The 13732-nt window shown below is 42.8% G+C and overlaps 1 protein-coding gene across 4 annotated transcripts in view; it reads right to left on the reverse strand.

The window, feature by feature from the left end:
* LOC137100360 (nucleosome-remodeling factor subunit BPTF-like) overlaps positions 1-13732 on the reverse strand; it is a 28011-nt gene that overhangs the window by 12302 nt on the left and 1977 nt on the right. For 3 of the 4 annotated variants that reach the window (XM_067478165.1, XM_067478163.1, XM_067478164.1), the window contains exons 2-14: positions 12433-13255; positions 9545-9765; positions 7707-7895; positions 6737-6919; positions 5221-5415; positions 5016-5101; positions 4364-4716; positions 3167-3298; positions 2906-3035; positions 2420-2555; positions 2066-2323; positions 455-1988; positions 69-193 (exon numbers count right to left, since the gene is read on the reverse strand). In XM_067478165.1, coding sequence (XP_067334266.1) covers positions 69-193; positions 455-1988; positions 2066-2323; positions 2420-2555; positions 2906-3035; positions 3167-3298; positions 4364-4716; positions 5016-5101; positions 5221-5415; positions 6737-6919; positions 7707-7895; positions 9545-9765; positions 12433-13255 — 4365 coding nt within the window. The remainder of the gene's footprint in view (positions 1-68; positions 194-454; positions 1989-2065; positions 2324-2419; positions 2556-2905; positions 3036-3166; positions 3299-4363; positions 4717-5015; positions 5102-5220; positions 5416-6736; positions 6920-7706; positions 7896-9544; positions 9766-12432; positions 13256-13732) is intronic. The other variant, XM_067478166.1, reaches the window with a different exon arrangement.

Raw genomic sequence — 13732 nt, forward strand, 5'->3', positions numbered from 1 at the left:
TAATATGACGACGACAGGAATGGATCTGATTAGAAGAGCTGAAGTTGAAGTGTGAAAGATTTTCTCACCTTTCCGAGTTGTCCCTACAACAGCAGAGGGCTTCACCGCCATGTCATCCCACCTAAGGCAGGCCCACAGCAGCCGCAGCATCAGGCTGACCCCGGCCAGCGACCTCACAGTCTGCAGACGGTACCTGGACAGTCACAACAGCATGAGCTCCTAATTCCTACACCACAAACTACACTGCCTGGCCAAAAAACGTCACCTTCTTTACAACGCAAACAGGTAGGAGGCCTCCACTGAATAATTACAGCCGTGGTTAATGTGTGGAACCACGTTATTCAACCCTAATCGATGCAATGAGTACCTGAATATACTGAATGACCATGATTTGACATTTGTGGATTTTTTTTCTTTCCTGATGACACAGTATTATACAATCTATGTTACCAACCTCCATGTAATCCCAAACGTGGGTCGAGGTGAAGGGTAGGGCCATATGTCTGTGGCAGGCTTGGCACTGTAGTTGAAGATGGGCACCTCTCTGAAGCCTGCTCTCCTCGCCAGCCTCTTCAGGTCGTCATTCGGCAGGATAAAGATGCTTTTCTTGCTGCTCTTGGTAACAAACTTGCGGTAGGATGGCAGGGCTGTGCCTGAACGTGCCTTCTTGGATTTGGAGAACCTGAGGAGGCTGACTCTATCTCTGGTGGAGTACTCTTTGCTAATGGTCATGGAACTTGCTGTATTTGAACCCCAGGTGTTCATCTTAGTGTCAGTGAGAGGAGGTTTAGCTTTCTGGGAGATAACCCCCCCGGGTGAAATGGAGCTGGGTGGTGTGGTGGTGGAGGTGGTGACAGAGGAGACTGCACTGCTTGATGCCTGAGACGTCAGATCAGGCTTACTATTGCTGCTGGACACGTTAGTTGCGAGGGCGCTCTGAGACTCTGTGGTGATTGAAGTCTTTACGTCGTCACTGCTGCACTTGTCCGTTTTATTACTATTCAGGCAAGAGGGGCTTGAGGATGGAACCTTTGCAGAATCTGGCCCCTCACTGTCCATGGACTTGTCCTCATTCTTACCGCTAGAGTCACCTTTCTCTGCTACGTGGTTCTCTAACTTCGGGACTTTCAGTGGAGGTGGATGACACACGTCGGACTCGTCCTTCTGTGAGAGGTTTCCATTCATCAGGGACTTAACAGGCTCTTTCTGTGCATCTCTGGCATCACCTTGTACTCGAATGGCTGGGTTTGAATTGACGTCTGCAGGAGATTGCCCGTTCACCTGCACCTCCACGTCGCTCTGTCCGCAGCCTTGCTCCACCTCCTCATAGCCACGCTTCTTAGCGTTCTCAACCACTCGAGCCACCTCTGGCTTCGACGTTTTTTCTTTGGTTTCTATTCCCTCTGATATACAATTGGTTTTACTGTTAAGCTCGGAGCCTGGCAACACTCCTCCATTCACTTCTTTGTGGCCGATGGCCTCTGCACTGTTCTCCTGCACAGCATTTACACCTGTGTCTTTGCTGTGGTTGGTTGCTGTGGAGTCTGATTTGATGTCCGTTTTTGCCTCCTGCTCAAAGTCCAGTTTTTTAACCACAGGGTCTTTCACTTGCAGGCTGTCCTCCTTCTCCTCTTCTTTAACACAAGGGGACACAGCAGCCTGCTGTCTGCCCAACGTAGATGATTCGGACTTAAGCTTTGTGGTGGCCATTTTAGACACCAGGGCCGCCTGTCTCATCCGCTCCAGCCTCTGCTTCTCCTCCAAGGTGAATTGTTTCACCCGGCGCTCCAGGAGCCCATCCAGTTTCGACGGTTTCACCTTCTTCTTATAAGCTGTCCGCAGCTGGAAACCTTCACTGACATTTACAACATCATAGTAGGGCTTCAATGCAGCAGTCTCCTCATTCTTGGGCTGTTCAACTTTCTGGATTGGTTCTTCCTCCACGGGGTGCAAATCAGGTGATGAAGGACTTTCGTTTTCACCTTCATCTGGAAGAAAAAGATTCACAGGTCGGTGGATAATGAAAATATAAATAAATGGAAACATCAATTATTTCCTAATTTACCTTTGTCATGTTTTGAAGCAGCCGTTTCTGAGAAGGGATCAACCTCCATTTCTTCAGCTTTATTTTTCTCTTCCATGCATTTTTCTTGCTCTTCCTCTGTAGGTTTTTCTTCCGCTTCTGAGGTCTGCCCTTCGTCTGTTGAAGTGCTTTGAGTTTTATATTGCTCCTTGTCCTCCTCTGCTGTATTTTGCTCCTTTGTTTCCATCAATGTTTTCTGCTTATTTGTACAAGCTGCTGCGTTTTCCTTGCTCAGTTTAGCTGATATGAACAAAATGAAGTATATGAGCCAAAAGTGCCAGAAGCAAAATATAATGAGGAAAAGTAGCACCATTGGGAAATGATGACAGTTCTTACCCTCCAGTTTTTTACGGTAGTTCACGTTAGTGTTCCCTGGTAGCTTGGGAACAAAACGTGGCACACGGGTCTTACTGGCCCAGCTCCATCCCCCGTAACCAGTCACTCTGTACTCCTCTCCCTTCTGCTTCCACACCTTAAAAAACACACACAATAAAACACACAATTATTATTACAGAAAAATGAAGAACCGCAATAACATCTGGCTAAAGATGAATCGCAAATTCCCAGCAAAGAGGTTTTAAGGAAAGTTGATGAATTAGCACTAATGGTTCGAAAAAATCGAATTATGAACATCACAAGTTGCAACTGAGAAGGTGTAAAAGTGGTTTTTAGAACTGGATAAATGGTGAAATAGTTAAAATTAATTGGGTAAAGAGCTGAAGCAGTTAGCAGGTCAACAGTTGTAATTCTGTCTTTATTTTCATACAGTTTCTTTGGAAAACACAGTTTAGGAACCTCTAGTCTAGATAAATGTGTGTTTACCTGGTGTTTGATGGGGATGGTGTATTTCACCCAAGTGGCCTGCTGCAGAGTCTCCTCATCCTCCAGTTTTTTCTCTCGCTTTTTCACCTTCTCTTTCTCCTCCCGCTCCATAGAGGTCATGCGATGTAGCCTGAGGGAAAAAAATCACAGCACATTCCCATGTCGTGATTAAATCAGTCTGCAGCTTGCTTTGTCAACAGCAGTGTAGTCTAAATGAGAACTGCAATCCAGCTCAAGCAGGTAGTTTTTTTCTTCCGTTACCTTGTGTGTCCCAGAGACTCTTTCCACACTGGCAGCATAACCACTGGTTTGATGGCACATTCCAGTATGGCCAAGGCCAAAGCAAATTCCCGGGCTTTGCTGCACATCTGCACTGCTTTGTTCCAGTTGGTCCTGAAAACACAGATGTGGAGCAATAGATAACAAGACACCGTCACCAAAGCTCTATTAACTCAAAAAGAACCACCTAAAGTTCGTATACAAGACATAACTTAGTTTGAGAAGTACATGGTGTTAAACATCCCTCTACCTTCCAAATTTAAAAGTGTTTCTCTGTCTCTAGCTGAAGAACACTACCACATAACAGCTGTGCACAAACTTTAAAAACATGTCAGGAGCACGCAGGCCTTCAAAAAGAACATGCACAAGGGAGTTTGACCAACAGCTGCTGGTGTCTGACTAATGTCAGTCTGTGAGATGAACAGTTTTTAATTTAGGACCCGAGGGAGTTATGCAGTCTTCCTAGTGCTCGAGAAGCCTGGTACCGTCTGGAGTCACCAGGATTGAAAGATAATTAACCCTTGCAAACATTCTCATCATATGTAGAAGTTTTAGGAAAAGCAGGTTGACCAAGACTAGAGCTTCTGTAGGATGAGCCAGTCTTAATCTGATCAGCAAAAACTAAAGTGAAAATGCCTGTTTGTCCCTGATGCCAAAAGCTAAAACTACGTAGTTTAAAAACAAGAACTATGATTAAATGTTTTATATTTTTCACAAAACATAATGTGAATAATGTGAAATACTAATATAGTGTCCATATTTCTGTAAGGCTTCATTCAATGATCTGCAGCATCAGTGGCATCACAAACTTCCCCCCAAAATATCACTGGTTCAAAAGCTGATTTAGCTGCTCAACCTGTTGCGCCACTGTTTATAACAAGTTTATTATATTTATTTATGTTGGGTCTCTGAGCTTATTGGGTTTATTAACTAAATCCGTTAAAAATTAGATCAAACAAATAGAATCTGAGACAAACTATAAAAATGCAGCAGCACATAGACGTGAAGGTAAGATCATTCAGATTTAGTGCAGCGGATGTAATACTTTGCAGCAGCTAACAATTGTTTGGTTATGAAAACAATTGGAGTCTACCAACTTAATCTTCCTCTAGATGTTGGCTAAAAAAATAAAAGTAAAGTTTGTGGACATAATTCTCTGGTAACACGTATGAGCTGTACCTGTGAGATGCCCAGTTAGGATGCATAAACGGTCCGGGAACATTGGTTTCCAGCTGGATGATGGTAAGACGCAGGGTGGAGACCGTCAGGCTCCGTGACCCATAGATGGAGCCGTTCCATTTGAACTCGGACGCTGTGGTCAGACTAAACTTGTGGGACAGGTGGCGTCTCTTGTCGTGGTCCTCCCGGTGCTGGTGCTTGTTGAGGGCCAGAACATTGGTGCTGTACTGGTTGTGGTAGACCCTGTATTTACCCTCTTGACCTAACTTGAACAAGCTGTTCACATTCACTGTCAGGTCCCTTTTCAAGAAGCTGAGTCGCAAAGAGTCTCCATCAGAGCATGTGGGAGAGGCCTAAAACATAAGGGGGGACACGACATTACCTTAAACTATATGACATGACTGGACATCACTAACTACACGTTTCCCCATGCAAACTGGATAACAATAGCTCGGCACCTCACATTTGAGAGCATTAAACTGATACTAGTCTGTGCAGTGTTTATGTTAAAGTGAGAACCTTTCAAAATACGAGCTACTATGAAAAAAACAAAAAGTCAGCTATTTTTTCAACCCACAGTTTCATTTTAAACTGATCATAACTATAGAAATAAACACCATTTGTGATGTAGACTCATTACACACACGCTCACCTCTTTGCTTGCTGTGGGCGTTTGGTTATTCATTTCCTGTCCTGCTGTTCTTGTCTGATCGGTTTTGACCAATTCCCGATGATCCTCTGTCGTGCAGAGAGAAGATGACACCGTCAATGCCACAGTAAAATCAGTACCTATTAAAACTGAGAAACAACATTTTACATTTCAAGCATGTACGAGTGTCACACTGTCTCACTCTTACCTGTCCCATCCTGGCTGGTAAAAGAGGACTGGGAGGACCGCTCAGCCAGGTCAGGTGGCTCTGCCTTTGCTTGACTCCCAGAACCAGAAACCTCACTGCTGCAACTGGTCTCTGGCTGAGACGACTGCTGCTGTGGCTGATTTTTAGTTTGTGGCTCATGGATGTCCATGCTAGGCTCCGCTTTCCCATTGTCATCTAAAAAATATGACAAAAGGCTGAATATAGATTGAGGATTTGCAGCGCTGGGAATGAAAATCAAAGCCTTTATTAAAAGCAACAGTGTTAGCAAAGAAAGCAGACAACAAAAATTACCAAAAAAGAAAACGCCACACGTTACTGACATAAATTCAAACTGCAAATGGGAAATTCTCAGCAAAGCTAGTGTCTTGAATCTTACACAGAAAATCTGTTAAAGAAAAATGTGTAGTGGACTAATCTTTACGTGTTGCATTAATCTAGTTAGGTCCATAAAACAGGAAACACTACACAAATACAAACCAAGCCGTACACTTGCTGGAAAAGCCAAATTCAGAAACTAATTCTGCCTTTTGAGCCGTAACTGGAGAGAATCCTGCATATATTTGCAGCTCTTTGTTGACAAAGGAGCAGGTGGGGCTTCCAGGCTGGGAACCGTTTTGTCTGCGCGGCACAAACCCACCCAAAGGCTCATAAATTTAATTGAGAATAAAGAAATTGTTGCGACGAATGTAGTGTGGGGTCTGCTGCCAGGGACAACATCTGCAGTAGTACCAGAAGCACGAGAGTGGTAAACAATGAGTAACACAGGACAAGAAACACATGCAGTAAAAATAAAGTTTATATGCTGACGTAAAAGCAGCCGCTGAATGCAGGAGCTCTGTTTTATGTCTAGAGAAGGTCAAGACAAAACGAATGGTAAAAAACATGAAAATGTAAAGAATCTCTACACTAATCTCTTCATCAGATGTTTAATGAAGAGATGGTGTGAAAGGGAACTTGGAAAAAGGTCAAACTATTTTGTTTGATGCTTCAATCATCACCAATGTCCAGGTAGAAACACAGTCCTCATCAGCCAGGGTTCATAAAACACACACTGGCCTGATTGAAGACATGTGAAACAGTACAAACCAACTTGTTCCATTAACTGCAATCATCCAACACAAACTGGCTGAAGCTCATATCCAGAGGGAACGGACAACGTGATACGTCAGGCGCAAATTGGGAATAGCGTGCCATGTTTTGTTTGGTGGTGCCAATCGAAACACTGTAACACTTTCAATCATTCCCATTTAATGCCAGCGATGGAGAAAACTGAATCAACTGCAGATTGCTCCAAAGTCATGGTGTTCACATGGAAAGCAATTTTCCAAAAACAAACTCTGGAACGCTTGGTACACTCTGTTACATCTAGCAAAGATGATGAGGAGAGTGAGAAAGGCAGGGCATGATCAGCAGACAAGCAGGCAGATGGAGATAGATGTGCATCACAGTGGCAGGGTAAGAGGTGGTGGATAAAAGCCGGACCGACTCCAAGTACCTGTCCTTTCCTGCTTTGCCACTAGAGGGGTCTCCCTGCTCTCCGGGCTCCTAGACTGAGCAGCCCGTGTTTCCTTGTGCGATTCAAGGGATTCTGCTTTAGGCACGGCCGAGTCTCGGGAGGCCGAGCCGGGGTCAGGATCTGAAACGCAGCTCTCCTCTGCAGACGGGGGTTGCGTTGCGGCTGTAGTATGACACACATGCACAGAGCGCAAAGCACCGGCACAGTCACATTATCTTTTCTTAGCAAATCGAGAAGAACTAAAGGAACATTTATCGTCCTGAAAGATGAGGTCGGACAACATTTTACAAGTCCTTCCGAATACCTCATGTTAATGTTTAAGAAAATAGTTTTATTCCAATCGTGTTAACATAATAAATGTGTGATTTTGTCATGATTTTAAAGGGAAGGGCTGTAGCTTTTAAACCCATACTGTCATACATACTGTTCTGATAGTCACTGGGGGAAGTTTCCTTCTGCTTATCTTTCAGAAAAGATCAGCCCAGTAAATCTGTAATTTTTCACTGCGCGATACTCATCAACATTACCAGTGCAGAGCAGTCATCATTCTCAACGATAAAACAATAATTTTACTTGTAGTACACCACAGAAAAACGTGATCCAAAGACCAAATGTTCCCTTTTCATCATGAGCACTTGCTTGCAAATACCATATTTTGCAGTTGTTTCAATGACTCTGACTTTAAGCCTGTTCACCATGTTTACAACAGTATCAGACATTTCAACACGTTGTCTGTCTCTTTTTGCTCCTTGCTGATGTCTGCAGTGTTGGAGAGACCCACAAGAAACTGAACTCAGGATGTGACAGAGAAGTTTGATTCGTCCGGCTGCAAAGCTCATCAATTTTCTCAACCTAGTACTGGAACTTAAATGGAAGCAGCTCTCAGAATGCATCACTATTCAACAGTTAAGTCTGTACATCAGTGGAACTGCATAAAGTTCCCTTTCACCTTGTGAACCGGTGCCTTCGTTAGACTCTGCGTCTTTACGTTCACTGCTGTCAGGCTGCGAGGTGGACTCCTGTGCAGTGTCCCCTGCTGTTTTACCAGAGCCCTTCTCGGCTTGCTGCTTTGCCTCCTCTGCTCGCCTCTTTGCTTCCCGTGCCTCCCGCCTGACTTTCAAATGCTCCATGACCAGTTCTGCAAACAAAGAAACATTCATTTTGAAGTTACATATCCATGTAACATCTTAAAAGACTACATTTTAACAAATGTAATGTCAGTACAGGCGCCGTTTCAGGAGGAGTCTAAAATCATAATCAACTCTGTTTGCAGCTGAATGGGTGAAAACATTTTGTCAGGTACAACAATCATCCCTCATCTTCACTTGATTCCATTTACATAGTACCAATGATTCCTATGAATTTACACAAAAACCTAGGGATATTCAACTTTTGGGTGAAATTTATGGAAAATGGAAAAAGTTCATGCTGCAGTGATATTATATGATGAATGTAGAGCATTTAAGTAGAAGTATGCAACGCTAATGTCTTCATCTCAAACAATTTATTGAAACACAAGCTCACAACAGTGGTGGGTACACCACAATAAAAAATTCAAATTCAGTTCACCTGTAAGTGTTAAAATGCATTTTAGGTACATTCTGTAGTTGCACGCGAAAGTCGAATATCCCTAACTTTTGGTGAGTGCTGTATAATCGGTTCAACATTTAGTTGGGTTTATAAAGTGCCAAACATCTGATCCGTTTATCACATATTATAGCTCATTTTTAGAGAAAGTCTGATTACAGAAAGCCCAGCAGAAACCGTTTTGGATCTGAACCAAAATCCTCAGCATCCTCTGGGTCATAAAGGGCCCACAACATCCTTAATGACAACACACACCCACAGTACAGTCTCTTCACTATCCTGCCTTCAGGGTTAAACTATAAGAATGTGAAATCATGGACAACACCACTCTCAAACAGCTTCTATCCACAAGCCACCAGACACCTTCATTTCACCCCCCTCCCACACCCACACACACACACACACACACACACACACACTACCCTTCTCCCTCTTACACTCCAAGACTCAGGCCCACACAAAATTATAGGGGGCACAGTGCACCTTACGTATGCCTTCTTCTCTTCTTTTTTAATCATATTTATTTATTTATTAATTTAATAGTTTATGGGTTTTTTTGTTGTGTGAAGGAAGACAAACAAAATAAGATTTCATTTCATGGTGTAGGCCGTTTTTACCTGGCTTAATATAGACATTCTTAATCATCTTTAGTAAAAAATGTTATCCCAGGAAAATAAAGTTAGTACCAATCAGTCAGATCCACAGTTTTCACTGCGGCCACAGCAGCAGCATCGTTGTGCTTTTAATGAATAAAAAATAAATAAATACTAGCTATACCCATAAATCATTTATTGTGTGGAACACAGCACTGCAATATTCACAGAAAGCTATTCAAACATCTAGCTGCTGACAGAATGCCAGTGGCACATCCCCAATAAAACACAGTACCCTGCTGTCTTTCTGAGAACCCGAATCAGGCAGTTTGGTGACAGGAAAACTGTTGCAGAAACAGGCAGACATGACAGCTTGACACAAACGGAAACTGTTGGCAGAGTATTCAAGCCTCACAACCACTTTGACTCCAGGGAGGAAGGTAAAAGGGGAAAACCGTTGCATTTTGTCTAAGAGAACATAAAGGAGGAAGAAAACTGCAAGCTATTATCACAGCGGGGGGGGGGGGGGGGGTCGCCTGTTTAAATAAGTAAATCCCTATAAGAACAAGCCCTTCCATGACTAACATTTAAAGTGCAGACCATTTACCGTTGACAGCAGTGAGGTAGCCTTTATTGTTTCCACGGGCTTTGTTGGTGAGGTCCTCTGTGATGTCCATGTGAGCTTGCACTTCCTCCATCATCTCCACCAGAGTGGCATGCAGGTCCATCTCCCAGTACACCTTATCCAGGCACTCCATGAGCTCCTCCAGCTGAGCCTTTGTGCTGTAGTACCAGATCTTTTTCTTCTCATGCTCCCCATCCTCCTCGCTGCGGAGAGAGACCAGGACATGTTTGGTTACACTGCTCAATATCAGAAATGAGACATTTTCTCAACCACTGTGAAGCTCTAACATCATTCGCTGAGACAATGTAGACATATTCACTGTATGAAACAAGGTATTATGTGACAGCAGTACTCACAGTACCACCTTTAAATTAATTTTGTAGGACCAAACATGTGAGGGGAACTGCACACCAACAATAACAATGTCCTTTCTCCAAGTAAGTAAACTGACATAAGATCAAAATAATGAGCAGGGAAACTGACAATAGGTTGCATGTATGATTCCTCCACCTTAATTTTAAGACCCATCCAATCTGAAAGTAAAGGCCTGTTATTAGTTTTAAAATGTATTAAAAAATACACTTTCAGGATTAACTAGGAATGGAGTTTCACTGGCGGTGGGAAAGGACAGTGTAGAATATTGTATTAATTAACTAAGAATTTGACCAGATGCTTCGGTAACAGGAGGAAAATTCAAATGAACAGCAAAGTGTAGTTGGCTGCAGAGTGACTGTAGGTAGCTGGATCTGTGTGGAAATCTAAATTATTCATCTGCGACTTGTAGAAGAATGGGTCTCATTTATATTCTCCTGGTGCACAACAGCTCCGCTAAAGCTCAGACTTTCTTTTCTCCTCAAATCAAAGACTTTAAAACGCTCCTGTCAAATACTTTGCGACAGCGAGATGAATTTGATCTCCTGTGTGTAAAGGCCATCCTCAAAGAGAGCATGAATATGGTGTGGGGTAGCATTCAGGAACCACTCTCACTGGCCATGAAGATGAAAGCCTTGGGTTGCACGTTTCTTTTATCATCTCTAGTCAAACAAATGACCAAATTCATGGAAAAATGTTGCATCCTACATACCGAATGCGTTTCCCAGAAACCTTCAGATTTACTTTCCAGCTGCTTCGCATTTTGGGCTGAAACAGGATACACAAACCTGTTTTTTGTGCAGTTCTGAGGACAGTCCTTCCTTAGCCCCTTACCAAACCCCAGCCTGTGCCCCTCATGAGTCACAGTATTGACTTCCTGATAACCTAGGAAATCCGTAGACTGCGACTGTTTCTAAATACTTAGTCATTTGAAAACACATTACAAGTATTTTTCTCAAAGATTCCTATAGCTCTCCACAATTCAATTTAATCTGCTCCAGAAAAAATATATAGATAGTCTATTTCCACCCCCCAAAAAGAGGACAAATAGAAGGAAAAGATACAATATTTGTCACGATATTAGTCTTTTTATTTATAAAGTATAACGTTACGCAACCAATGTTCATTTTTTTTTTTTAAAAAGATACTAAAGCAGTGTTGTATTACATATTTCCAGATTCAGACTGGATTATATATGATTCTAGAAAGCTTGAAAAGTTTAGCATTAAGGTCAAACAACTAAAACAGTCTAAACGTATAATTTTGTCATGTTACGCTGAGATTTATCGCTGTGACTTGAATGAATTTAACACATGAGAGGCTCAAGCCGGGGTTAGTTCCTTTAACATCACAAATGTTTCTAAACTGAACTCTAGACTGAAAAAAAACGTCTAGCTGAAGTTTGTCCACACAACTGAAGAAAAACACACACACAGCTGGAATTATGGGTTGACCTTTAAGGCAACCACAGTTAAGGTGCATTTGGCTTCACAACAGCACAAAATTTCACGATAAAGGTGATAAAGTATTTCAGAACAACCTGACGACTTCGGGGCAACTACACATCCCCCACTTTTTAACTGCTCCATGACTCCTTACGTAAAAGTCTTAAATTCAGGTAATTGTAAACAGTCTTTACGTGAGAGCACATTTTTTAAATTAATTTGTTAGAAAGGATTTACGGCATTGAGCAGTATTTCACTGTACTAATAAAATATTTTCAATTTAGACAAATAAATCTAACTATCACCATTACTGGGACATTTTAGCTAAACATGAACTCCTAACTTATACCATGTTATACCGGAATTATGAATCAACGTGCTCCTACCATTTCAAATAAATCTGTGAGGGAAACAAGCCAAAATAAAGCTGCTGGAGGTGACTTGGTCATATACAACGAAGGAAAAGTTAATTTGGTCAATGAGCATCATATGGCTGTGGAGCTCCTCTGCTGACTAAAGAGACTTAACAGACTTAAGGTGCAATTTTTGTCTGACTATTTTATTTAATTTTTTATTTTAATTTAGTGTAAAATTTCATTCACATTTCTCCCGTTGTTAGCACTGGAAGCTTTGAGGCAGCAGTAGTGTTTTTGATCTTTACTTTAAACTAGTTTCTTTTAAGGAATTGTAGGTGTTTGGTTTTCTGTGAATTTGTAACCGTTTCATCCGGTTTTTATTGACTTCAGCATTTTGTATGGCCCAGGCACAGCACATCTAAATGACATTTTTGGCAAAATCTGACACGTTTTCAAGATTTGATATTGATGAGTGTTACCCTTCAGAAATAAATAAAATGAAAATATCTCTAATATTGCAACTTCAGGAATGAAGTAAATGCTGAACAGTCACAACTCTTGACTGAATCTGTGTCCCAACATACTTGTTTTCCTTTCTGTCATTATTAGGCATTTTAAAATGTCAGAACACAAAGAGCTAGGAACAGAATCAAAGGTAGATCTGGTGCATGGAAGTGGAGACTGAATCCCAACTTACACAATAATCCTTCGGTTGAGGAACCAGTATTTCCTCTGGTGCCGGTCGTATCCAATGGGCTCCTGGCGGACGTAGGGCTTGTTCTTCTGCGCCTCTGTCACACAGTCTGTGACACCTGGCACCTTGTGTGCGACACAAACCTCACACTGCCACTCGTCCTCTGGAACCTCCTCCAGTGGGGGTTTCACACACTCCAGGTGGTACACGGCTGAGCAGGTCTCACAGCACAGCAGATCGCCCAAGCGGTGACACACTCGGCAGTGGTCATCGTACTGCATACTGCCATCAGACATAAGCTCCTCCCGGGCGATGTTGGTAGTGAGAAACTGGTCAACCAAGAACTGTAGTAACTTGATCTTACTTTCAAGAGGGCCGTAGGGATACTCATCCACCTCCAGGTAAGACAGAACATGGTGGTACTCCTGGTCACTTTCACAGTATGCCCGCAAAACCTCAGGCCATGTCATGCCGTCAATAAAGTACAGAGTGGAGTTGACACTATCCTTGAGGTCAGCAGGGCCAAAGGTAGTGTTGGAGGAGTCCTCCTCACGCAGGATAGCCTTCAACAGGGAAATGTGGGTCTCTGCTATTAAAGTGCACTGCTCCTGGCCCACCAGTGCTGCACAGAAGTCCTCAAAGCGGAAGGGGGATAGACGCAGCACCGTGCTAAAGTTCCGTAGCACCTCATAGATGGAGGTGACGTTGAGAAGCTCCTCATTAGGCACCAGGAGATCCTCAGAGGTGTCTGGAAGCTCAAGAGGGGGGATCTCCTTCTCCTCGAGGATGGGAGTGCGAGGTCGGGGAGCCCGTACTTTTTTCTTCCCTGTAAGAATACACAACGATATCAGTAAACTTGTAATTCGAGAAATTACACAGCACAGGGTAAAAACCTTTAAAATACCGGGTCCAAGAGCCTGAGAGCACATGGATGTGACCAAGGCATCAGAGGCTTCTTCTTGTGAATCAAGCTGCAGCCATTGTTCACTTGTTAGAAATATGGCTGTTGCCCGAGTTTCCAGTGCAACATTACTGACTAAGCAGCACCGTGATAGTAGGATACATGGATTCACAGCTAAGTCAATGTCCCTCTTTGCTAAGTTGTACAAAATAAAGAGGGGCTTTGTCAGACTGGACTGAAGGGTACACAACAATGTATCCTTATTGTGTGAGTGTGTGTGTGTGTGTGTGTGTGTGTGTGTGGGTCCATGCTACTCAAAACATTTTGTGGGAACTGGATCTGTTTCAACCAAAACAGGATCAGACATCAAAAGTGCTTCAGAAGACATTGCACTGTGTTCAA

The sequence above is a fragment of the Channa argus genome, chromosome 15 (genome assembly GCF_033026475.1).
Source record: "Channa argus isolate prfri chromosome 15, Channa argus male v1.0, whole genome shotgun sequence".
Lineage (NCBI taxonomy): Eukaryota > Metazoa > Chordata > Actinopteri > Anabantiformes > Channidae > Channa > Channa argus.